Source organism: Balearica regulorum, chromosome 2 (assembly GCF_011004875.1).
Source record: "Balearica regulorum gibbericeps isolate bBalReg1 chromosome 2, bBalReg1.pri, whole genome shotgun sequence".
NCBI lineage: Eukaryota > Metazoa > Chordata > Aves > Gruiformes > Gruidae > Balearica > Balearica regulorum.
Genome location: NC_046185.1, coordinates 142,055,759 through 142,082,732, shown reverse-complemented (window position 1 = coordinate 142,082,732; position 26,974 = coordinate 142,055,759). Strand labels below are relative to the sequence as shown.

At 38.8% G+C, this 26,974-nt stretch overlaps 1 protein-coding gene across 2 annotated transcripts; it reads right to left on the bottom strand.

Annotated features, from left to right (window-relative positions):
* Window positions 1-597: 597 nt before the first annotated feature.
* On the bottom strand, window positions 598-26,974 carry HEPACAM2 (HEPACAM family member 2). 2 transcript variants are annotated; one of them, XM_075746174.1, is made up of 11 exons: window positions 26,790-26,974; window positions 24,168-24,298; window positions 20,128-20,478; window positions 18,764-19,048; window positions 12,453-12,749; window positions 9,062-9,187; window positions 8,953-8,977; window positions 8,792-8,829; window positions 7,424-7,497; window positions 5,390-5,502; window positions 598-3,210 (listed from the first exon to the last, which is right to left on the bottom strand). In XM_075746174.1, the coding sequence occupies exons 2-11, from the start codon at window positions 24,235-24,237 to the stop codon at window positions 3,174-3,176; spliced, it is 1,416 nt and encodes a 471-aa protein (XP_075602289.1). In that variant the 5' UTR covers window positions 24,238-24,298; window positions 26,790-26,974; the 3' UTR covers window positions 598-3,173. The 2 variants fall into 2 exon arrangements, with proteins under 2 accessions (XP_075602289.1, XP_010306993.1); XM_010308691.2 differs by lacking the exons at window positions 598-3,210; window positions 26,790-26,974 and having other exon boundaries at window positions 5,369-5,502; window positions 24,168-25,203.

Genomic DNA, 26,974 nt, shown 5'->3' with positions numbered 1-26,974 from the left:
AGACATGAACATAGATTTTGAATATTTCAGGAGCCTTATAACGCACTTAGTCATGGGCCAAATGTGCCTACAGTGAGCTTAAAAGAACGAAGACCAGAACTGATATTGAACTGATTTATTTTTGTTTGTCATGAAAATACTTAGAACAATGTATACTACTGGCAATTTTAATTACAGAGGCTCCAGAGGTGGCGAAATTGTTATTTCTGTAAATCCATCTGCATTTTTCGCCCTGTGGCCCTGCAGTGACATCAAATGTGGTAAGATGGAATGGTGTTGAGCACTTCAGAAATCTGTATGCTCATTTCAGAGCAATTAAAATATCCACTCCAGCAAGAAGAAGAGGAGAAAAGAGGCAAAAATCAAACTTTGCACATCCCAAAGGGTTGTCCCAATTTGAAACACACAAGTGAAGTCAACTTTGAATGAACGATGGAGGAATTTGTGGGGATGGCACCTGAGCTTCTCGATCCTTCAGGACAACTTTGGTACTTCAGAGTTCTGCCTGATGCCATCATCAAATCTGGTGACTACATTATCCGTGAGATCACCTCAGTACTTCTCTCAAATCTGGGCAGCACCAGCTGCCTCGCTGAAGCACCAAGTCCTCTCTTCCTCACAAGCAAAGGTGAAGTTTTCCTTTTCCCGCTTTTTTCAGCATCATTAGATCAGAATATTCACTGAAAACAGTGGTACTTTTCCTCATCTTTGAAAGAAGGAGGCAGAAAGAATGTTTGGTAAACACGGATTAGGGAGGTATTTTACATAGATGGCAATTATTTTTTGTAATACAGAGTACTTTAAATAATCCCATACAGCCTGTCTTACAGGGTGGACACACTGTATGCTTTCTCATTACTCACCCTAATAATTTTCCACACAATTAGCTGTTACTGAAGTATCCTTTTTTTTTTTTTTTTTTTTTTTGGTAGATGATTCTAATTCAATTCATAATTCCCTTTTTCCCTGGCTGCAGCTAACTGATGCCATCTAATAGCTGACCCTGTGGAAGTAATAGTGAATTTTCCTGTGGGATTCAGACACCTGCTAACAGAAGCTTAAAAAAGAGGATTCCTCTATTTGTGAAGGGATTTGTAGCACACTGTCTGTTTAAACAGAGTAAGATTGGTTTCATTTGCACTGGAGAATTATAATTTTAATGTATAAACAGCCTGAACATTCTGCAGCTTGCAGAAATTACTCAAATATTACTTGCTCTTCCAGTCAATGAGAAACAGGCTCTTTGTCAGCAAATAGACAACCAGTTCAAATGCAAAGGAAACAGAATTTAATAAGAACACATTATTTTGAATAATATACATATGTACATTTTAAAACTGTAACTGCCTGACAGATCAGTTTCTGTACTTGTAAATTAAAAGATAATGTTACATTAAAAGAGTTAAAAGAATGACTTTATTTTAAACCCCAAATGTATTTTGCAATCTGACATATTGCATTTATTACTTTTCACGCCAACATGGAGACCTTCTCTTGTAAAAGTCAACCCCAATGAAAAACTCCCATATACTTTTTTTTTGCCATTTTTTAAAATAAAACAAGCGTGGGAGGCATCTTGGGCCTAATTCCTTCCTGTGCCTCCCACCCATTATTATAATAAAATATATAGGTTTTATACTGCAATTTTTAAGCTGTCCCTTTGTCTTTTGTATTCACAAATAAGGAAAAAATCGTAAGGAATGAAACCCCCCATATTTTTCAAGAAACTATTAATTAAAAAGAAGAAAAACAAATTTAAAAAATGGGCAATTTGGAGCAACCGAAGGAAAAGGATTGCCAGTCTGAAGAGAAATTGCTATTTCAAGAAAAGCTGGCATAAGTCTTTGCCATTTTTGGAGTTGTTGGCATCTCCTTTCAATATATAATAAAGAAAAAGAAGTCACTTTGGAATTTTCAGATGCTTTGATTTCCTGTTCCCGTGTTGTCATCTAGGAAAAACAGATATGATAACAGTTTTCTACAACGCTGTCTTTCTTTGTTTTAAAAAACACTGGTGCAAACATATAAACCAACCAGTGGTTCTAAACACAGAAGTAAAATGGTTCTTCAGCATGAATGACAGCTCTGGGGAAGTATTTGTAGCACACTGATATTTGACTGAATTTTTAGTATCCGGAAGATCACAAGTTTTGAAAAGATATGACTAGCGGCAAGACAGGTCTGAGCCATAAATAATATAACGGCTAATATAGCATCCCACATTGCTGCTTTTTCGGCACAGACACTTCAAGTTGCTCATACATTAGCAGCAGCGATGTGCTTGAGCACCTGCTACAGGGGAGCAGCAGCGGTGGGCTGAGTCGTGTAGTCTGCAGTAGAAACCCCGCGCTGAAATGCCTGGCAAGGGTTTGCATCCTCCTTGCTCTTTAGGAGCTGGCAGAGCAGAAACTTGTGAAATGGTTAAAGCTTGAGAGAAACAGTGCGTATGAAAGGAGAGGGAGGTGATGTAGATTTATCTTCAGTTGAAGTGAACATGAAAACTAAGTTACAAATAGTTTCTGCTCTCAGGAGAGTCAAGCTGTCAGTGCTTATGTATAAAAGCTGGCTAAACTTCTCGCTCATTAGCTTTTGCAGCCATTTTCGGATTTCTTTCATATGTGGAAGGGCCTGTAGTCCAGTTTGTCACAGGATTTATATTTAGTTTAAAAAATGTGCAAGGGTTTTAACAACCCCTCCCCAAACACCTTAAAAAAGTCTATTTAATGAAATAGTCGAGTATGTGGCAGTCACATAACAAACAACCTGTGACCGTGGAGCCCAGAGATGGAGCAGAACAGTTTCCTCAAAAACTGATTTCACATTTTCCCTTTGACTCTTTGGAGGATCAGGGGAGGCAAATCCACAAAAGACTCTTGTGAGCAGTGACTAATATCACCATGCAAACCTAAAAGTGCAAAGCCAGCTGTCATCTCAGCTCATTTTTTGACTGCAATTAGGTTATGAGTCCGTCAGTCCAAACCCAAGAGAGTTTAAGAGTTTAATTACTTTCCAGCACTATTCTTACTTTTTAAGAGCTGGGGCACATCTAAAATTTTGTAATTATTTAGAGCGTCAGAGGCATATGTGCATGTGTGGATGAATGGACAAAAAGGCTGATAAAAGCATAAGGAAAAGTGGAAGGAAAAAGCTGTTCCCAGGGTGTTAGGCATCGGCTAGTCTGCAAATTTGCTGGTACTGTCACTGGGATTTCTAAAAGCAAGAGAGAGAACATCAGCTAACACTGTAGAAGTTAGATTCAAAGAGAAGATTTGAAAGATTCTCAGAATGTAAATCTGAGAATGAAACAGTGGTTTTGACTTATTTTTCTTTGCACATTAATTCTAAGAAATTTATGAAATTACAGCAGTTCCAGTCACAATCACTGGGAATAAAATGATCACTTTACCAACAAACCTGTTTGGCTCCCATAGCATCCGTTCTTTTGTTTTGCACAGAGAACCTCCTGCCACAAGCAGAGTGCAGGCAAGTTCTGTATCGTTTTCCCCATGAACATTCCTGATTACTGTACAGATGGCTGCATACCAAGTCCGTGGGATCCATCTATAAGCAATCATTACTTTGCACTACAGGAGTTTGGAATTACTTTCTTGGCTCTGTTCCCTTTTCTGTGGTGTTTTGTTTTTCTCTTATACTGAATGCTGAAGCATTCTGCAAGTACCAGTATCGACTTAGTTGTCTTTATGTATTTACCACTCAGAGTGCTCCTTTGCAGCAGGCTGGGAATTGGAAAATTCATGAAAGTGGTCTTTCTAATCTGAGTAGTTTACCCATTATCATGTTTGTAGATTTTGTTTTATTAGTGAAAATTTTGTTCCTACGTTTCTTTTTAAAAATCTTGATATACAAAGAAAAGCATCAAAATGGGTTTATGGAAACGAGTCCTTTACAACTACAGAATATGTTTTGTGAAATTTGAGTTGAAATCTGACCTGTCACAAAGTTCAAGTTACCTTTGAATTTATCCCTTTTTTAGAGTGGCCGTGTATCAGTGAGAAAGTTGAGAAGGAAGACTTGTAGGAGCAAGAACAAGAAAAGACATACTTTATGAATGCTATTTTTTTACATCTGGTTTAAAAAATCATCTTAAGGTTCAAAGTGAGTAACTCTAAGTAGAACAGAAATGTCATTAGTAATTCATTATTGCTTTCTCACTGATCAGCTTGCTTTTACAAGCACGGCTGCATGTTTGCATACAGAATTTGGACACACAGTTGAAGATGTAACCTGCACAAAATTTTTAATAGTGTAAGTAAGTACTGAATACTAATACAGTCACATAAACATTGTGATTACTCAGCCAACTGATTAGTATATTGGTAAGAGTGCATATTTTCCTTTTCAACCGTGAAAGAAACGGAACACATCATAAAAACATGGAAAATGTGATACAACAGGCTTGTGTGCTGTTCTTAATTTGTAAGAAAGACTGTTGATATTCAGAACAGATTTATGGCAGCTGTACCAGAATTACAGAAACTTTACAGTGTATTCACTCTTCTTAACACCAAGAAGTGCTACGAAGTAGGGGATTTGAACAAATCCAGGACTACTTGTGGATGCCCCCTCCCTGGAAGTGTTGAAGGCCAGGTTGGATGGGGCTTCGGGCAACCTGGTCTAGTGGAGGGTGTCCCTGCCCATGGCAGGGGGGTTGCAACTAGATGATCTTTAAGGTCCCTTCCAACCCAAACCATGATTCTATGATTCTACCACACACTAACTGCATAAGCACAACGTGCTCTGGTCTTTCTGGTATTTAACTAAGCAAAAGTGTTTCTGTGGAGTTCCCAGCCAGGCTACTGCAGAACAAAAATTGTTTTGCTCTAAATCATTGGTTAAGATACAAATTAAGACATTGTTTACTCAGGTAACTAAGCATTGTCCCTTAATATTTCAGTGAGCACTGAAAACAACCACTGGTCATTGATCAGCTGGCCAGTTTCAACATAGCAAAAAGCCTCTAACTCTACTTGGTACATGGCTGGCAGGTCTGGAAGCCGTGCTGCTGATTGAACTGCTTTGATTGAAGATTTAACCTGCTCAGTGGGAAATGCTGAGATCTCAGTGCTGTGACAATACAGCCACCTTCTTAAAACATTTGGGAATTTTCATTTGAAATTGTGTTTGAAGATCTTCCCTTTTGTTTTTCACACTTGGACAAAATAGGCATGATGAAACAGCAAATTGGAGTTTTGAGGAAAAGTGAGGGATTGGATAGGAAACGGTGGAGCAACTGGTGTAGCTTACACCTGTTTTCCTTCCTTACCCCTCTTGCTGCACTCAAACACCAGCCACCAAAATGTAAATTGTTCTGGATGCAAAAGTATTTGCCTTCGAGCTACCACATGAGCACACACAGGCTTTAACTTACTGTTGATGGTCTTGCTGCGCCTGCTCAGGAATATGCTGAATAACTTCATAAACCGTACTAAGCATATCCTGGCCTGGGACAAAGTCAGAGCTAGGAACAGATTGACTTGAAACCTAAAAGTAGCAAAGAGTATTCCTACTGTAAGTACAAATGGGAAAAGATTCAACAGAAATAAAACTGATAATGTAATTTCTCATTTTTTAAACTTTTCCCTGTCAATGATTTACATGTGGATTTAACAGTTCACCTCTGATAGTTTACATTTAATTTTGAGTAAGTTTTCATCACATTTATAGTAAGGCAAGCAATAGTTTTAAATTCAGTTAGGATCTTAGAAGATTTAGGATGCAGCTCTTGCATTTAATATAGCAAGTATTTTATATTAGTGTACCACAAGTCAAGGAAGGAACGTTTAATAAAGAGAGAAGCAGGAGAAAACAGTAGAAAGGAGAAAACACTCAGGGAAACTCCCACCAGCATGTCAAAGAGAGGGAACTGCAAGGAATTTCCATAAATGAAGAAATAATGAAGTTGTTCAATATGTTAAGTATACAAATCTGCTCTTATGTCAACACAACACCTAGACTTCCCATCCATAAGGAATTCTCAGTCTTTCTGCCTATACCCAACCTCCAGTTCTTCATTATCTCCGCTTTCTTGTTTTTCCCTTTTTCTGCTAACTAACTAAAATGAATCAGTGGATCAAATGCTGACTTTATCTGCAGTGCCATAAATCTAAGTAACTGAACATAAACCAGTGGAGTTTCTCCTGTTTCTTGACATTTTGTTGGAAATTACAATAGATTTCCTTGCTTGTACATCTATTCTGTTGTCCTTGTCACCTCTCTCTCCCTCCTGACCTGCTGAGGCCCTGATTCTGCAAGAATGTGACCTTGTGATATGATGAGTCTAAGGGATATCATAGTGTGCCTAAGGCTTTGATGATTTAGGGCCTGATCTCTGTACTTAATAAGCCTCCTACGGTCGCAAACTTTCACGGGTACAGTTCGGGTCCTCTGTTTTCTAAACACCTTTTATCTCTGCTGCTGTGAAAGTTGGTCCTCTCCACTAACCTTTACGATAGTGCTCCAGCCCTAGAAATGTCTATTTCAATCATCCACCACCAGCAGAGAAAAGGGTTTATTAATCTATGACTGTTTATTGCCAATACATCATGTATTATGAGAACTAATCATAATAACAAAACAGGTGTGACTGTTGATGTGACCCTGTGTGATGATGTTTTAAGAGCTCTCCCTTACCTGACCATATTGATGCTCTCTGAAGGTGTAAGATGGTATTGCCAGAAATTTTCCCTAGCAAAGGAAAACTGCTGCTTCTACTTCCTCCCAGTTTCAGTCTATTGTCCCTAAATTTTGTGGCCCTATTTCTCTTTTTTTTCTGTGTCCTTTTACACCACATCAGAATGATCTCCAACTGCTATACAGTAATGTCAGCAAATCCACAATGCAGAGAAGTAGCATATGTAGTAGGATTTTTTCTGCTAGCAAAATTCCTGTGCTTAAGTGCTCCCCAGCAATACATGAAGCTAATAAAATAGTTCCTGTGAAATAGAGCTGAGATTTAGTTTGCATATTTTTACAATGAAAACTTTAAATTCCCCCCCTGAAGCTTTTCTTTTCTGCCAAAGTTGTATGTTACTTGAGCAGCAATATTAGGGCCTAGGGAGAAAATGGCATCACAATAGTTGATGTGCTTGCGTGACACAAGTGATTGAATGCTAGCCATCTACCCAACACTACTAATATTCTTTTAATATAGGGTAACTGAACTGGGATTGTTCCCTTTAGAGCTTGACTAGTTCCTTACTGCACCATAGTGATACAAGAAGTGAACTGGTAACACAGTAAAGGAAGAGTAAGTACTGGGTAAACAATAGCCATGAATATGGTGTCATTTAGACATCTGTAAAAAGCAACAGAAGCAAACTGACAGAAGGATTCTAGTACAGATATTTAGTACACCTTAAGAAGCAGAAAAGAAACCATCAGTTTATGATATAAAATCACATACCCTAGAACCACTGGCAAGATCAGGAATAGCAACAAATTCATATATTCCAAAATCATCCAACGCACTTTCATGTCCTGAAGTTAGAATAAACAAACATGAAATAAGGTGTCGAGATGTATTATGAGCCTGGAAAATAATAACCAAGGAATTTGGCCTAATTTTTAAAACATCTGAATATTAGTTGTTTGATCTGCTTTAAACCACTTTCCTGCCAAGTTCCTGAGCTGGTGTGGTGTGAGGAGCTGGTGTGCACACTGCTTGGCTCCCTCCAACACCTCGGACCAAGCGAGGAGCCTCCATAATGGTTTTGGTAGAGCCATTGGGACTCTCTTTGCTGGAAGGCTAAACAGACCGATTTACTTTCATTTCCCGTAGAAAAAAGGTCTAGTCCATAAGCTCAGCACATCTACACTGTAGTGAGGCAGTACTGCCTGAATCTTTTATAATGCTGAGAATAAAATAATGGAAAATTATACTAATAGGTGCCGCACTATTAAACCAGTTGACAAATTGTATCTAAGACTTCAGATACAACTTGTAGTTAGGGTGGGAGTCTCTTTCTCTACCTTCCCACTGTCCAGGAGATCTGAAACTCCCAGTTGTCTCTTGGGTGTCACTCCACAGCAAAGGCTGCAGCACTAAAGCCAGTACTGAGGTTCTCTTCTCTTCTCCAACACCACTACCTGGGGTGAAGGACCCTCTGTGCTCAAGTGACTTATTCTTTCCTTCCTAAGCTTCATATACTTCCCTGTCCTCTCACATGTACCAGCATATGGCCTGCTCTGATGCTTTGGTAGAAAGGGATGGGAATAAAAGTGCTGCCCTTCCAAAGGATAGAGGTCTCCAGCCTCTGCTGCCCAGGATGACGTGGGAAGGACTGTGGAGGGAAAAGAGGCAGTAAAAAACCCACACTGGATCCTGATGACACGGAGAAAGGTAGTATGGAATGCGGTGGAGGCTAAAATATATATACTGTAATGTCATATTAACATCTCACGATTTTGGTAGTGATTGGTGCCACGAACATTTAGAAGTGTGATCTTCCCATGGCGTATCACCTCTCACTGCCATCCCATAATAACACTAATTTCTTTTGTATGGGTGAGAACAACAAAATACAGGTCATTCTAACCAGGATTAACAGCTAGAATTCAAGCCAACAGGTACGTACTGCTGTGAACTCCAGGCATGAGCTAAACCCACGCTGACCTGCTGTCATTTTGGTTTTATCTTAAGTAAGCTAACGTAGGGGCAGGTGTGCAACCCAAGTCAAAACCACACTTCCCTTCCTTTCCCTCTTTGTTTTTGTATGTGGAGATGCAGGAATGGATTTTGACCTTATGCTCACATTTCCTTCATTAGCATTACCTGAAAATGTCTGTGCCTTCCTGTAATCAGCCTCTGGCCTAGAAAACATAAACATGTTTTTCAGTTTGATGTCATAAGCCAAGGAAAGAAAATTAATATGATAAAATGCAATTCTCTTGATGGAAAGGACTTCAAGACCTAAGAATGATTTATTTTTGTACCTGCTCTGCAGCTTCTGTTGTATCACTGAAAAGAAATAAAAAAGAAAAATCATTCTTTTTGCTCTGATGGTCCAACAAAAGAGCTGGAGTGTGCTTAACTTTCACATACCTTTATGTGGCTGATATCTTTTCCATATGAACAAAAAGGCCATAGCTAGGATCAAAAATAATGAAATTCCTGTTATTACTGCAAGAGATGACAAAGATTTTCCTTTCTGAGCCAGTTTCTCCAATCCTGTGACAAAGAAGATGAGTACTGTATTTAGTCTCTTTTTCTATGTAATGCGCTACTATGACACCGAAAAATGCATCTTTTGAAATTCATCTGAAGCTAGGAAACCTGCATAGAGATACAAAATAGATAGAAAATTTGGCTTCTTGTGAATCGGTAATGTATTTTTCCCCCAGAAATCTCCTGAACTGGAAAAGCAATGATATGTATATCAGAAATGAGTCCAGAACAGGTTGGTACCTAGAGCTAAATGAAGGTCAGTAAACGTAATCCACGAATTACAGCATCACAAAAAGTAGATGAATATTCTAATTTTAGGCATAGAGACACCAAACTGCCAAGAAATTAGGGGACAATTAGGTGAGCAGTTTGTGCTAGAGGGGAGGGAAATTCCCCTGGCTGTAGGAGTGGTAGAGTAGGAGGGGATAACTGAACTATCGTATTTTTTCTAAAGATTTTCAGATCACTGACAGTCTGGTTGTTTATCAAATCTGATCAGAAGCCAATAAATTATGTTTGTTTGTATTCATGTCTAAATATATCCAAAGTATTTCTTTCCTTTGCTCACATCTTTTGCTGAGATATTCATTAGCAGCAGTTTTCCAGTAGGATTTACTGATACAAGACAAATACAATATGTATATAATTACATACACAAAACCAGGTTGAAAACATTTGCATAGAATTTGCAAAGACAGGAATCCGAAAGTTAGGAAATGCCAGACATAGTTGCTTGTGCACGCTTAATTTCCTCCTTTTGCTCTGAATCATGCAGAATTCATGTAATTAAAAGCTGTGTCACAATCCATACAGGTAAATTAATGCTGCATATTTGTCAGTGCCAGCTTTATGAGTACAATTCAAATGTGTATTATTTAGCTGGATGCATTTCCAGTATATCTATGAACTGCTGTGCAGACCGACAGCGTTACTTGCATCTGCCTACACCTCTGTGTAATTCACTTGCATTCTGCTGGTGGTGTCTGCAGCAGTTATCACAAAGATTCAGTATATGGATTTCAAACCAGATGAATCCCGAAGATAAAATCACTGCAATTTCACCAAATTTCTTTCATACTCCTCCAATGTACTGCTTTCCTCAGAAAAAAAACAAAACAAAACAAAACAAAACCAAGTGCTGGAGAATCAGCTGAGTCCTTAAAAATGTTCTTTAAAATGAATAATTTCAAATTTAGACTTAATAAATCTTATCTCCACAGACATACCGGTGCAGAAAACAAAGATGTGCTCTTTACGTGCATTTAGCACATTCAAGTTGACTCAACTTGAGAACCGAGCAATGACTTGTGTACATAATGAGATACCTCCTCTCATTTTAAAATCGAGTCTTGGCTAAAACTGGGTAACGGCTTAGTGCAATGATTGATATAAATGTAACTTATTGATATAATTGGTTTTTTCTTGATGATTTTTAGCATTAATTAGGCAGCTGTTAACAGCTCCATATAGGTGCGTTTCAGTCCCTTAGGTGAGGGAGATGTGTAAAGCCACCTGACACACCAAAGTTCCTGTTGCTGCTGAAAATGGGGTTGCCAGTATTTTCAAAGGCACAGCACAGGCTCTGTATTTAGGATTATGGGGACCTGGAGAAGGGATATAGAATAACATTCATAGTCTTAGTATGTTTAATCAATTCCAACCAGAATTTAGCCTGAGCAGGATCTCTGAGGTTTAGCCTCATGGGTGAATTCATACCTTTTAGAGTCAATCAGTGCTGCATTGCAAAGTGTAGGCTCCACATCTGGATTTAGTGCTATCTGAATAAATATTCATCAAGAAGAAAATGGCTATAGAGGAGGAAACAGGTTTGGTTTGGTTTTTTTTTTTAATTTTTAAATACATGGGATAAAATGTTTTAAAAAGCTTTATTTAGGCAAAATATTTGTCATTAGGAAGTGTATGTTTTTAAGTGCAACTAATCATGAAGCTGTGGAGTTTTCCCTTCTTTTCAGCCTTTGAAAGGAAATCTCAGCTGAATTTCTTAACATTTATTGATGACTATTCACATATATATCATAGCTTACATGAACTTCCTGGAGAAATGTCATGTTTATTTCTACTGACATATAGCTCTGGTTGCATTTTCTTTTGCCACTAACCACAATGTTTAAAGTGCAGTATTCTCGTTGTAAAATTGCAATCCATCTTCCTTCCAGCACATTGAAAGCCATGGATTTGTGATGAATCTGTAATTCAGTCTGAATGATGGACATCTGCTCTCCTTGTTTATGTGACTAATAAATGGCTGAGCTCTTTGTTCTGCGCAAGCAAAATTGCTTTGTTAAATTTTTGAAAAGACCATCTATTCTATCTTGTTGAACTTTAATAGCATACATTCTTTATCTGAAAATACCTGTATCGATCTGTATTAGTAAGAGCTATCAGACTTCCTCAATGTCTTGTTCTTTGCTGTGTGCTGCTGGAGAATTTCTGAAAAACTGCTTTGTTGCTGTTTAATGCAATCTGACACAGGAACTCAGGTTATAATGTATGAGAAATAAAGGTGTGCGTTCAGCAGAACTTAGCTGTCAATCCACAGATTCACAAACAAGACAGTGAAACAATTTTTACAAATGGATTGTAATAAAACCATTTGTCATCACAGCATGCATTATTATCATACACTAAACTGAGGTTCTTATAAACCTAACCACTCTGGGAAAATGTTAAAGATCTTCAATGCTGTGAGTCTGTGCCTGGTTGTTTTAGTCAGTGATGTATGCTTGAAACTATCCCATGTATTGGTCACCTGGTGGCCCCAGGGCTCACAGCTCCTGAAAGCTGTGCGTCGGTAAGCCTTGGACAAAATCTGCCCTCCCAAGGAAAGGCCCACCTTGGCATTCAATGGATTTCCACATCATTTCCCTCCATTCATCTTTATAATTTTTAAAGGCAAAAAGTAAGAAACAGAGTAAGAGACATATAATTCTGCCATGTTACTTGGTCGTGATGAGGTTTGCCTACCAAGGAAGTTTTTGTACTCAAGGGATGAAGTTCTGAATGGGTAGATATATTTAAGTGTCAAATTCCCACAAAACTTCAGCATCGTAATGGGTCTTGTTCCAAGCCGTGTCACACTGTGAGCAAAACCTGGATCCCACTGAGTGGCCCAAATCCCTTTTACTACATGGTTAATAAGACCTCACTCACTTCTGATATATATCCTCTCTCTAAGAATGACTTCCTTTTTCCAGGGTTGACACTCTGCTCAGATGTTACAGTTACAGCAATGAATTAATGTTCTTACCTACAGAAGTAACGACCACTGTGAAGTGAGTTTCATCTCGTTTTCCAGTCACGTTATTGAAAGCACGGCACATGTAATCTATTGTCTTCTGGGCCACCTTATCAGATACAACTTCCAGATGGGGTCCGTATTTGATTACATGAGTGGTATTGTCAGCCCTTTGAATCCACGAATAAGTATTTGGTGGATTTGAATCTGCTGAGCAGTCGAACAGTATAACTTCCCCCATATCAACTGTAAACACCGCTCCTACATTCAGACCTTTATCTGATTTAACTCTAAGTCCGTAAGGTCCATCTGCATTGAAAAAAAAAAAACAACAAACAACAGTGGAAAAATTAAAATCAAAGTATATAACTAAACTTTAAATAGAAGCATACCTCTAAGCTTAGAATTTTAAAATTAGACTAGCCTTTGGAATGGCTGGCATTAATAATAATTTCAATTAAAAGGCTTTCAGTTCAATAACTTGATCTGTACTAGGTTTATCTCAGACTATATGTGCTTAATACTGATCTAATTGCTGTTTAGGGAAACTGCAGAGGTCTATGCATTGTTCAGTATGATAAAAACAAGGAAAACTGAAAAAAATTGGAAAAGTTGTGAAGTAAAGGAGCAGGTCTTCTTCAGCGGCATATTTGACTCTTTCTAGTTAAGTGCCAAACTTACTGGCATAAGTAATTTCTCCTCACATTTAAAAGTGAACAAATTAGCCTTGAAATATAAAAACATTCACTGTGATACTTTGCGGTATAATAATTATTTTGGGAACTATCCTGCAGGTATAACGTAGAGTGCCTTAGATAACTTCAGAAAAAGTTTTCCATAAATGACTGCTAAAAAAACCTTTAACCTTCCCCTCATTTTAGTAGGCTTCTACGAGTTCAACAGGTTTCTTTCAAGAGTAAGCCCTTGTGCCTAAAGAAAGCTATGTTTCTGAATATAATTAGAAGAGGCATGTACTCTCCAATAGTCATGTGTTCATTACTCAGAAAATTGAGCAGCGAAGTATTTTTAGGGTAATCTTCATTGGAAAATGGGAAGGGAAACAATGTATTTAAGTGCGGTAAGAATATTTCCCATGCTATTTTTAACAGATCATTTCAGATCATGGGGGGTTTATATCTTTAGATGTTAAAAATCTGTTTTTACAATGATCTAAGTATGGAAATTAATGTAGAGAATATAATAATGTGCCTTATTAAATTACTTTTTCCAGTCAAAAGAATGAATCGTTTTAATGTTGATAATTCCCAAAGGGCTTACATTCATAATCCAAAATGCACAGACCTAATATTGACAGAAGCCAAGAGAAGAAGATATGTAGAATGAGCAGAAGACATCTTTTTGGTAGGATCCCTGAAGTTCAGTAAAGCTGCCATGAAGTGGCTCACGCAGAATGGCATAGCAAAAAGACAGATAAGTCAATATTATCCTCATTGTAGACAGTGCAATCGAGTAATATTTCCATGTTTCTGTGGTCGTCTGGAAGCATTAGGGTAATGTAGCTGCATTTGAATGTGAAATTTCCCGCTACGTGAAGTGGCACACTGGCATGTTTCAGACTGTTTCTCATCAGGAGTTCTGGCTGATGTTGGACCTCCCTCTGACACGCACACTTCTATTTATTGTCTGGTTTATGAGACTGATTTATTCTTCAAGAACGCATAGGCAAACAGCACGCAGCACAAACCAGGCCATTTTGTGTGTACCTCTTGGGTTTTTTCTCTATTTGTGAAGGCTTAGACAAGAGGATGTAGACTATCACACCGTGTCCTCAGTTTAGTCCACTTTTAACCAAATGTCCATATTTCACCATGTAAACTTGCCAATCTTTTTATTTTCTCTACTTATTTCTTAGTAGTAAGCTTTTTGCAGTCTCATTTTAAGGAAGGCCCAGCATCATGCATAGTATTTAGACTGGGAAATGCAATAAAGATTCACTTCAGCATGAATTAGCACTGCTCCCACCTACATCGCAGGGGCCACTCTGAATAACCAAAGCATTTTTTTAAAATCCAGATGCTGAGCTGCTTCTTCACAGCTCTGCAGTTCCCGAGTCCTTTATTTGACTGTATCCAAGAGCTGGCTGACCCTATAAAAAGCATTTCTGGGAACTGCAGACCAGTCACCGCTACTTTGGCTTGGCTGACCTGACTCGGGCTGTGCCTTTCTGTGGATGGGGAGCCCTCCCAGAACACCAGCCTCTCACAGGGGCTTGCCCGTTATAGGTATTCACTTCCCTTTTTTTCAGATGGGAAAGGAGGGGGATGTACTGAACTGACTTTTTCATAAATGAAAGTAAAACCCCTCAAAGTCACTCTTTATAGGCAGGAAAACACTTTTTTTAAAATTTTCAGAGCAATTCAGTTCCTCCTATCCAATTCTTCTTCAGAATTAGCTTTTATTTTCACTGATAATATAATCTTTGATATATGTAAACAGAGATTAATGGTAAGAATAGCTGACTGGTCTCTGTGCCCCCTCACTATAGTGGGAGATTTGCCCCAGTCTGCAAGAGAATCAGAACAGAGTTCTGCTTTTTTATCCGTATCATAACACTGCAGCATAAATAGGGAACACTAACAACGTAACTGCACTTTTGTATGAAAGCTGCAAATCAAAAGAAACCATTATAAAAACACTGATGCGCACTGACTGGGGAAGTATATTTGAAAAAACAAAGAAAGATTTTCTTAAGAAATAGTCGAATCTTGGCAATCCCTGAAAAGTGGCGTTCCTTGATGAAGTCAAGCATCAGGTAACCCTTCTGCTTCGCCTGGACCAGCCTTTTGCCTTTCCTGGGCATCGCGTACATCATTGTGTTCCCTAAGTTTTAGGTAGCTGAGGGATATACACAGTTTCAAGGGTGATTCTGAAAAGCAGGTAATTAACCATTTTCTCTCTAGGACTAAATACATTCTAGCTTCGGGAAGTCCAAGCAAGGGAAGGAAATCCCACTTAATCTGTTAAATTCAACTCCGTTACCACAGTACGGCAGTTTCTGCTGCAACCTCCATGACAGCAGCTTCTTCCAGTCTTGAAATAGTTTACTTCTGGGTCATGCTACTGCAATAGCCACGTTCTGGGGTGCATTATTGTCATAGGTAATGGAGAATTGGAATAATATTAATGAGAAATGAAGAACAAAACAAAATACTTTTGTTTCTCAGTAAAAAAACCACAATGACAGCCTTCATGGCTCCCTCAGCTCTACTTCTCCTTTCCAGTATTGTTCTCGACAGAAATCTACCTCTTGTCTCAGTAAAGCCAGTTAACTAAATGACTTGTAAAATAATAAATCACCTGTTCTGAGTAACAATTTACTGCTCTGTGGGAATATTTCCAATTGCTCCTATCACCACGAGACTGTTACAGTTTCCAAGCAGATGGCAGGTATTTACTGTGAGTGACCTTTTTTTTTTTATCACCCCCAGTAACTCCCCCGCAGCAATGACATATGGCACATAGAGATCCCGGGGCCTGTTCTGGATTGTTATTGACAACTGGGAGCTGGGAGACAACCTACCCCTCAGGGCAGAGGTTGGACCAAATTATGTGACTTCATATGGCTCAGGAAGTAAGACCCCCAACTCCCATCACTAACTTGGATATGGATAGTAGCACAAGTATCGCAGTCTCTCAGCATTGCACTGTTTTCTCTTAATATTTTTTTCAGGTTTAAAATTGTGCACAAAGCAAACCCTCAGTTCTGATGAAATAAAAAATACACTCTGAAAATGCAAATGCTTAGAATTATATTTCTACATGTGCAGAAAAACTGAATCCCAAAGTTCTTGCTATACAGGTCTGTTGAGCTGTGTACCAAAATCACTCAAACAACAAAAGGTGCCAGAAACATGGACACTGAAGCAACTTTGCGATTTTAAAATTCTTCTAAACAATGAGTCAAAAATAGATTTTCAGTTTAGAACTTGGAAAGATTTTTCAAATTTGCCAGAAAATACTTGTAGTTGAGTGAGGGAGAAGGGAGGGAGCAGTACCAGACCCAAGACCTTGTGGGTGCCAGTGTCCCAGGCACCCGTCAGTGCAGTGAACGCTCTGGAGCCAACCCTGTGTGCAACAGGTCAGAAATGTGAATGTCCAACAGGCTGTGCCACAAATTGACACAGCAGTCCAAAAGACAGCAAGAGGGCAGATGTTTTTCTAGCCTGACCTGATTTTATTGCATTGTAAGAAGGCTATCAGGTTGTGCTCGATACAGCATTCCCAAGTTTTGTCTAGGTATTCTAGGTGTATAAGGCCCATTCGTAGCTCATTAAAGTGAGAAAAGCAGTAGAGACAGTGCATTCATACACACAGCTCTCATCCTTGGCACTTTAAGCACTTAAGTGAGCTGAAATTGTGACTGTACAAAAGCAGGCATTTAAAAATGCACTACCTTGAGGAAAGAATATGATTTTTTTTTTAACTATGGTAATGATTAAGTTAAAAGTCCATCAGTGCTGGTGATTTCTTTGTAGAACATTTTATGATTCCTCTGTCTAATGTGATGGAAGTTCAATTCATATCTGCCCTCTTTAGGACTCTTTGCAGCAGCATCTTCATGTCTGCATTGCTTTCAATTTTACCAGCTGCACCTAAGGGATCAGCTCTCATCTAACAATGGCCTTGTTAGTCTTTGCTAACTTAGGCAGTCTTTTTTCTCTTCTCCTGGTGCAGTGTAGAGACCCACACACACCCTTTAGATGCAAGACACCCCCTTATCCAATTCTTCCAAGTTATAATTAAAAATAAATAAGTAGATATAATAATCAGAGATGAAAGGAGGAGGAGGAAAATATTACATAGTAATTCTGAATAAGCTGGTAGTGCAATCACAACGAGTCTAGGGCGTGGGCTGTCCACCAGCTGCCAGATGACAGAGCCAGGCACAAGCAGGAGCGAGCACCAGCCCGTGGCTGGACAGGAATCCAGTTCCAGTCCTTGCACTGTGCCATTCACACTGTGCCACTGGGTAAACTGGTTATATCTGAACAGGGCTGGTGGCCTGTCTGATTTCAGCTCTCCTCTGAGAAGGACAGTTCGACCCCTGGGGACATGAGGATTAGAGCATGGCAAGGTCACATACGTAGCATGTGCTGCTTGCAAATCTTGGAGGCACTGGGAGCTGAATTACAGGAGGGATAGGGAACAAAATGAGAGCACCCTTTCCAACATTTAAAGTATAATTGTTGAATCCTGATTAAGCCAATCTTTTGCTTCCTCCAACTCATTTAATTCATGAACTCAACCTACCTTCACAGTTAGTTTCTCAGGTGCTTTCATTTCCAGTCGAAATATATTGCTAGTTTATGGTTTATTCTTCTGCCAACATTGATCTTTACATGTTCCCTCATGTTTCCCATTTAATGTGGGAAGCAAACACTCAGCTCAGATTTTGCTAAGCTAGACTGAATTCTCTGTGTCTCTTCTCCATTCCCTTCTGTTCTGTCTCTTTCCGGTTCAATATCAGTGCTCTGCGATGTGCAGGGACCGCACACAGTATTCTACATGTGGTCTCATCTTCTGTGCGCCATTAGTATTCCCCTTATTTCCTTGTTGGAAATACTTTGCCGACACACCCTAGAATTACATATATTTCTCATGCCTGAATCACACTGCCAGTTCACAGACATCTTGGGATAGCTCAATCACCCAGGCTTCCTGACTCAGTTATTTCCCAACCAATCTCCATCTTAGCAGCAGAAGTTCATGGGTTTTATTCTCTGAAAGTGCATGCCCATTTATTTTTTATTAGCAAATTTCAGACCAGTTCTATTACTCTGTCGAAGTCATTCAGTCCTCTCAGTTTAATGGTCACAGCTGAACTTCATTGAGATACTCTCAATCTTTATGCTGATGTCATTAATGGAAGTATTAAACAGGACCGGACTTAAAACGATCTTGAGGAAAACTGCTAATACCAGTCCTTCAGCCTGGTACTTCCGGTCCTTAGCTTTTTGATACTGTTTGCTGTCTCCATTTTTAACAATATTTTCATGTATACCCATCTGATTATTTTTTTCCTTTGAGTCATGTCTCCTCCAGATCTGAAGATGTCTGTACGGTGGAATTCTTGAAGTTCCTACGTGAGTTCTGCAGTTCAGACTTACCTTCACAACTACATAACACTGACTAACTTTCTATTATACTGTTGTAAGTTAGAGCTGTTACAAAGAAGCTTATTTTGAACGCAAGCTCACATATAAGGTTGACTCAACTGTTTTCTGCCTGTTTCCATAGTTAGAGGCACTCTTTCCAGCCAGATCATTTATATAAAGGTAATTATGAATATTTCATATACTCACAATATATGGTTGGTGCAATTATCTCACTTTCCATTGCACTGACAGGGTTAGATACCAGACAGCTGTAATTCCCAATGTCTTCTTTTACAACAGGAACAATTAGAAGTGTAGCATTGTTTGATGAAAAGGTGTAATTAGGGCCGGCGTGGAGAGGCTTCCCATTTTTCATCCACTGGTAAACTACCCTTGTACCTTTACTCACAGTACATTTTAAGGTAATATTCCCTACAAACTCCACTACCCCTGAAGATGGTTCAGTATGTACAATTGGCTTTGTGACAGGAACTGTAAAATAAAGAGATACGAAGAGTTGTAAAAGTGACGAGCCAGTATATTACAGTCTTCATTGTCAAGGTGATACAAATAGCAGTCGTCATCCTCTCTGGAAAGTACTCAGATTTCAAATTTTATTTGTTAAATGTGGTTAAAAGTTGAAAAAGCGAAGTGCATATTCTCAGCTGGTGACTGTGAGACTTGTTCTAGTATTAAATAAAACTAGACTGCTTATATTACTGGTAAGAGGACAAAGGCTGCAGTCAGGTATACCATGGCCTCCAGCTCCTGCCTCATAAGTAAATCCCTGCGGCCACAGAAATGAAAAGAGTGCAAAGCATGACTCCGTGCGACTTCCTCGGTCTGGCTGCCCACGGCTTTACTGACACTGGGCACCGCTGAAATACGCTGCCGATCCAGTCGTGAGGATGGCTGCAAACTGGGATGGGCATGGGAGTTAAATGGCAGCTACAACTTTGTCACGTCAAGATGTCATTCATTTCATTAATCCAAACCCAACAGTTAGAGGGCTCCCTCCATATAATCCATAAATTACAGTAGCCTCTTGTCATTCTTTTAGTTCATTCTTTTCCATTTCCTTCCCCCCGCCCCCATCCCCACTACGAGTAGCAGAGTACAAAAAGGGAACTTCAGTATTTTAGGAATTCAGATCTGGGCTTCTTTTACAAACACAGGGTCACTGGCAAAAGTCAGTGACTCCTCTTTGATCGTTACAGAAGGTAAAGTTGTCCAGGGAAAAAGACTATCTGAAAGTTAATGCATGCTTATGATTGATCGCACAGCAGAGCCTTATGAAACCTTATTTAACAGAAGTTTGTCTAATTTCATATTAATTATTGGTTTCTATACCTCTTCAATTTTTTACTTATGATCCAGAAACATTAGTCAATAAATTAATTTTGTTTAAAGATGACATATTTTAGCATTCCCTCCATATTTTAGCAGCAGTAGAAAACAATATAACTTGTTAGTATTTATTCAGGTATGGTTGCATTAAATTATACACTATTGTATTATAAACTATTGCAATTTCATTTTCAAAATGAAGATACTATATTTCACTAACTTACCATCAACAGCTACTTGAATCTTTTGACTGGCAGCTATTGTTCCATTGCCACGGACATTGACTTTTACAATATAATTGCCCTCATCACTCATATGCAATGGATTGATCATCAAAGATGCATTCGGTGGCGTGAGGGTAAACTTGTGCTGGTATTCCAAGTCTGGAACTACTGTTTGATTTACGGAGCCAAGCAAGTATTTTGGATTACTGTGAGGCCTCTCAAAAAGCCAGATTATCTGGATTTCAGAAGCTGTAGCATTGAAATTGTAGTCAACAGCAAGATGGAGTGGTTGCCCCTCAATACCATGGATGGTATGAGACGGTACTGTCAACTTTAAGGCAGAACAAATACCTGCATAAAAATGAAAGAACAAAGAAACAAAGAAACAAACCCAAATGGAAACACCGGAAAACTCAAATGAGAAATTCTCACAGCGAAAAAACTCGCAAGCTTAAAGCTTACACTTTTTTGTATTGTTATAACTCGGATTTCAGGTAAGAAGGGGGCAAACACTTAATGACCTCAGTGAAGTTGGGTCTAGCTACAGAGCTAGAAATATATGAAAAGCCAAAGGAAGGATATTTGTGATTTCTGGGCAGAGGATTTTTTATTGTTGAAAGTTTCACAAAAATGAGAAATTGTGCATTTACCTTAATGTTTGAAATATATTCCCTTTAAAATATTCCAAATTTCTAGGTCTTACACTGTCTAACAGTCTTGGATTGCAAACTCAATTTTTCGGATTTTTTCTTCTGGGTTGGTTTAGCGCTAGGGAGAAATTTCTTTATGTTACTTTGCCAGTTATACTGAGAAACTGGCTGAAAATCTAAGAAGCGGTACTTCCATGAATTTATCTGATTAAAATTATACATGGTTATTATTGCTGACTGCTCTGTACATGTAAGACTAAATTCAAGAAACATTACTAAGCTGGCAAAAGTCAAGTATTCCAATCTTAGGAAAGAGCAGAATTAAGGTTTGCTGTTGATATGCACAAAAGGAAACTTGCTAGACTCTGGTTAATGGGACATAAGGTTTGTTGGCTGTAGCATTTCTCAGAGGTGAATTCCCTCCCTGCGAGCCTTAAAATACAAATCAGATTTAAACTGCTGTTGTCCATTTGAAAAAGAGAAAAAGAGAGTAATTCCTCAGTGAAATCCTTCACAAAATATTTACTGTTGGAAATATATTTCATACAACCCATTGAATAGATTTCAATTTTTAAATCTCCTTGAATGAAGTCAAAAACATCTGTCAAACACTGGGAGATCTGTAAATGATCATATTAAAGTTCCATTCATATCCTTCCTTATTCTTTGGGCAAGACATTGCTTGATTTTTGAGTTTATTTAGCTGTCAATAAGCGATTGTGCTGTAGGACAAGAAGCCTGTAACAGCTGCAGTGTAATCATAAAATATGTATAACAAATAATGTTTCTCACAGATCTGTTTGTGCAGAAAATTAGCAGAAGCCAAGCAGGTCTAGTGAGCACTGGGATAACTGGGACCACCCGTGTAGAAAGTACCACCATAATACATAAGATAAAGAGAACTATGGCTGGAAAACTTAATTTCTTCTCAGTTGAAAAAAGTGGGAATAGAAACTGTAATTTAACTTCATTCCACTTGATTCATGGGGAAAAGCAGCTCCATGTAAGAGCTTGGAAAGACATTTTGATCTGCAGTTAAGGAAATTCTTTTAGCAAAGACCAGAGGTGGTGAGGGTAGAAGCCTCTTTTTCCCCTGGAGTCCATTCAGGAGTGGCTTTGGGCGGCTGCAGTTTTTGTTGCTCTCTGCTGGGGTGATTTCATGGAGTGCCATCAGCACGTGGGAGCTCCTCCATGGCCGGCAGGGCGAGGGGCAAGGCAGGATTAGATAATGGTGCTCTGTCAAAGGCAAGGGGTTTACAGGAGCAATTCTGGGAGACTTCTGGCTTTCACAGAGATCAAATCTTTTTCAGTCTGGAATATTCTTCATTGAAAGCATTATTCTTCACCAAAAGGGTTGTCAAGCACTGGAACAGGCTGCCCAGGGAAGTGGTTGAGTCACCATCGGGACATGGTTTAGTGGTGGACTTGGCAGTGTTAGGTTTACGGTTGGACTTGGTGATCTTAAAGGTCTTTTCCAACCTAAATGATTCTGTGATTCTATTCTATTAGACTACTTTTGATTTTTACTTAAAACTGAAGACTGTTATGACTAATCCTTGAATTAATGCTAATAGCGAAATCAAGCCCATGTACCAACTCTTACTTCATTCTCATGGGGCACAAACGCCACATACTTTAAGCCTACCTCTATAGCTTTCTAAATAGAAGACGTGTTTTTCCAAGACAATGGAATTCCCCAAACTAGCTTTTGTATAATGACCGTAAGGCAAGTGGGTTGTACCAAAACGACCTCCATTTGGATCTCAGCGATCTGTGCTTTGCTTCCATCTCACTTTGCTATCACCAGTATTAGCAAGCACAACAGAATCGCTGTTGACATAAAACAAGGGCTGCAGCTTTAGTTTAAATAAAGAACAGTGACATAACTTTTGAGTTTACGGCACAAACTGAAACCTGCTTAGCAAGGTTTTATCGTTCTCTGAATTTAACATGCACATCTCCTTGTCAAAGTTTGGATTCTCAACAGCTTTTCACCAGCATGTTCACTTAGCTCTTCCACTCTCCAACATCCCTCAACTTGGTGTAAAATGTCATTAGATCAGTGAGAACAGTTTTTACACTTTTCACAAATATGTTCATTTATGAAAAAAAGAGATGTAATAGATCAGGGAATCTGCAATTCCTATACCCTGCAGTTATGGCAGAAGGGACTTGGACATACTCTTCCCCAGTTTTGGATTTTTGCCCACGAACAAGTTCCACTGAACTTTGGTATTTGACCTAATTTTAGCTTCTGAGGTCAATGTCTTCGGTGGGCTTTGCATCATGGCCCCAGTACCCAATTCTTTGCATTCTTCCCGTAGTAGGAAACATGTACATCTGAGTAAGGGTATACGATGAGACTTCCTGGTGGACAAACTTGTACTCTAAAGCCCTCTGCTTGCATACCAGTATCTCTTGTAGGATTTTAATAAAAAATGTCCAACAAAGTTGTCATGTAGATAAAGTGAATATTCACTGTATTTTTTTATCAAACAGGGTTTTCATTTTTAAAGAAGAAATCTGATAAACTTCATAAAAAACTACATTGTTATGAAATAAAAACTCTTGACCAAGTATTTAGCTTAAAATCAAGGAAACTAGCTAACTGTATATGATGTTCACAAAGAAAATAAAAGAAAAATTGTCCTTACACATGAATGAGGATGTACTACATTTGTAATATTATACATTCCCTCTGTTTATATTTACAAAAACAAATAAATATAGAAGTTAATTACAATAGTTTGTAGAAATGTAAGTTTATCTAACATTTGATCACAGGACATTCCTGTCAAAGTGCGTAGAACATCTATTTTTTATCAGCTGCATGAAAACTGCACCCAGATACCAAACAAATGTACTATTAATGGGAAGACATTCTTCAGTTGATTGAAAGCCTAATTTAGTTTTAATACCAAGTACATTTAAATATTATATACAAATTTTCCATATTAAGTGTAAGGCATAATAATGAACTGAAAAATAATGTGTTAGCACTGTCTCAACATAATACATTTTTAAAGAGATCTGTAACAGCTTCTGTATAAACTTTGGTTCAGAACCTGTCCAGCCTTACTTGTTAAAAAGAACACACAATGTATATACATTACTTAATAAAACATGACAATATATGACAATATAATCAATGCCCATGTTTTATATGCAGATTATGTATAGCACTAAGTTTTGTCAGCTGCTAAAATTTTATAGCTCCACTCAAAAAACAAGGTGACTGAATATAAGCTTTTAGACTACTTTCTTGAAATAAAACATCCAACAATACAACAGATTGTACAATACAATTTATAAAGATTAATTTTATAAATTTTATAAAACCAACTCACATTTCCACAATGACAATCAAACATAATTAATACTGTTTCTTACCTACAAGCAGAACATATATTTTGCACTGTAAGTCCCAAAAGAAGTTGGCTAAAGGGCTCCATGAAAACATCCTGTCCCACACAAATGCCACCTTCTTCTCAGTGCTAAGCCAGGGCTTGGACCTGCAGCTGCTGGTTTATTTGCTAGGGAAATCAGCAATGAGTTAACAGGCCCTGTCCTGTCCCCTGCCTTATGTGATTTGAATATGTGTATACAAAGAACAAAGGGAGTGGAGCACCTGTTAGATGAGCACCCATCTTCATTGCCTCTGACTTTATCGTAACCCTTCCCCGGCAGTCACAGCAAATATAACATAGAAAGTAATAAATGAGGCGCAGAATACAAAGTACGGTCAATTGATAAAAATAAATGAACGCACCCAATGTACAGATTATATAGGCATTATCCTATAGTTGCAGTTTCATAAAAAATACTGTGCTCCTAGATGGTTCTGCTTATTTCAAAGTAGTATTCAGAAGATTTTTTTTCAGATCTTTTCCAATGACAGCCTCTTATTAAGTGCAAGAGCCTTGCTTAAATTTTTTTGTAGCACTTCCAAGCCCATAACTTTTCCGTATTTTTTTTCCTTAACACAAGCGTAACTTGGCGACAATTTTGTCCCCTTTCTCAGAACAATATGTAATGTGAAGTGTCTATCAGGCATCTTCTAACAAAGAATCCTGTGGCTAGAGCAGACAGCTTACTACAGGTGTTGAGTTAGCTCCCGATTACTGTTTATTCTGCATTAACTTACATAGGTTTAATTAACGTATGATTTGGGTTTTGTCCAAGGCTGTCCCTCACTGTACAAAGCTAATCAGCAGCAAAACAGGCAACCCTCCCACAGTTGCATGTGCAGTAACAGTTTGCAACAGCAAATATTTGCATCGACTGGGATGGTTTATCCATATAGAAAAACACACTAAGTTTTCACTATACAGCACTTACTTAGGCAGACTATTAACAAATATTAGACAAGACTGTTATCCTGCCTTGTGCAGCAAGGAATTGCCTCCCCCTTACTGCAAGGGTCCTGCAGGGGGCTAAGCCCCCACCAGAAGGGCTGAACACTCAATTTTTACTTAAAGGAGGTGAAAATACCCAGATCCTTCCAGAATTCTTAGCAGCTCTGTACAATCAAATGTAAGAAACATGAGGGTTATTTCAGGTTAACAAAAACGTAAGTACAGTAGTCCCACCAGAAATCCTGTCACCACCTGACATAAGCCAGGAGATGAAGAAGGTATTTTGCATATTCCCAAAGGCTTCCCAGGTCCACTGTCCTGCCCCTCCTGAATGCTGTTGTTTATAACCTGCTTAATCCACTTAACTGTAGGTTAGATAGATCATATTGTAACCTTTTATAAAACATGAGTTAGAAATTATTGCCTACTTGGTTTTAACATGTAATAAAATATTGGTCACAGGTTCCAATTAATTTCTAACTGAAACGATGGGAGCTTTCACGTTAGGATAAAGCCTGCATTGGCACTTTAAATGTCCTATGTAGGCAAAGAAAATAAATAAAAAAAAGAACAGATTAGCATAGTTGTATTTTTCAAGTAAGCGTGTCCTCTTATTTCCAGCTTTTGGATATGCTCGTGATGTCATTAAAGTGCTGCAAGTTTTTACACTGAGTAACTCACACAAATGAAGTGGATGCTAAAGATGTGTATTATTGTTTCTATAGAATTCTAGCTTGTGCTGATTGTTAAACGACATTCAGACTTAATGCAAATCAAACTTCACTCCTTTTTAATAAAAGCAACTGCATTAAAGCAACTTTATTTGCAACAGTAACATTCTGAACACTTTTGAGTATTTCTGCAAATTTTAGCTATTTTATTTATTAACAAGAAGTAACTTTGTTATGTGCTCAACTTGTTAGAGGTTTTCCGCAGAAATAATTACAGATGATAATCCCAATGGTAGGCAGAAGTAATGAATTCTTGCTAAAGAACGCAGGGAAGGGTCCACTGGTCCTGACATTCACTTTGTCACCGTGTCGGTTCAGAGAGCAGGATGCCTGCTTTTACCTGACCTACCCTGCAACAACCTGCCAGCCAGCTAGGGGGATAAATAATAATGGGCTTAGGAAACACACCCTGAGCTGACCTACCTGCAGGCTCCACTAACTCCAAAAGGAAAGACAATCTTTCCTGCAAGTATTACTATGCTGCAGTGGATGTGTTGGTAGCCTTATTACTGAATGCTGTCTCGTTAAGCAAAGATTATAGGATAAACTCTTCCTTTTCCTGTATTGATATAAAATAATCTTAAAAGCTATCAGCTTTTTCTTAGTTGAGATATATACAACCAAAATATAGAGATACACAAGCCTGTTTTGGTGATGCAAAACTGCATCATCTGTGAACAGGCCCAACGCCCTTGTAAATAATGCCTGAAACAACCCAGGGCAAACAGGAAACGTTCAGTGCCCAAGCATATTTTCTAGCTAGTCTGCCTCTTTAGACAAAACCTCGTTTTGTCTTCTCAGAGAGCTGCTTTCAAGGCCTGAACAAGCAAACCTCAATGTTCGAATACTTTTATAAACACCCCCAAACGCCAGAGAAACCCTGGGCCAGCCGGGCCGCCAACGCCAGTCGAGGCGTTTGTGGATACGAACGCAAGGAAGATGCCCAGGCAGAGCACGGGTTTTGGGGACACCGGGTTCAGCACTGCTTTCAAACAGCAGCCTGCCAAACTGCGAGCTCCTTCCACGGCTCCGGAGGGCTGCGAGAGCCGCACCAGAGCCGCACCGGAGCCGCCGTCCCGCCAGCTGGGGCTCTTCCTCGGCCGCGGCCCAG

Excerpts from the sequence above, each read along its gene's own strand:
- HEPACAM2 (XM_075746174.1), bottom strand. The coding sequence starts at position 24,237 with ATGTTTTCATGGAGCCCTTTAGCCAACTTCTTTTGGGACTTACAGTGC. Across the intron at positions 12,750-18,763 it reads AATTGCACCAACCATATATT|ATGGACCTTACGGACTTAGA; the intron begins GTGAGTATATGA and ends TTTTCAATGCAG. Across the intron at positions 5,503-7,423 it reads ATCTTGCCAGTGGTTCTAGG|GTTTCAAGTCAATCTGTTCC; the intron begins GTATGTGATTTT and ends TGCTACTTTTAG.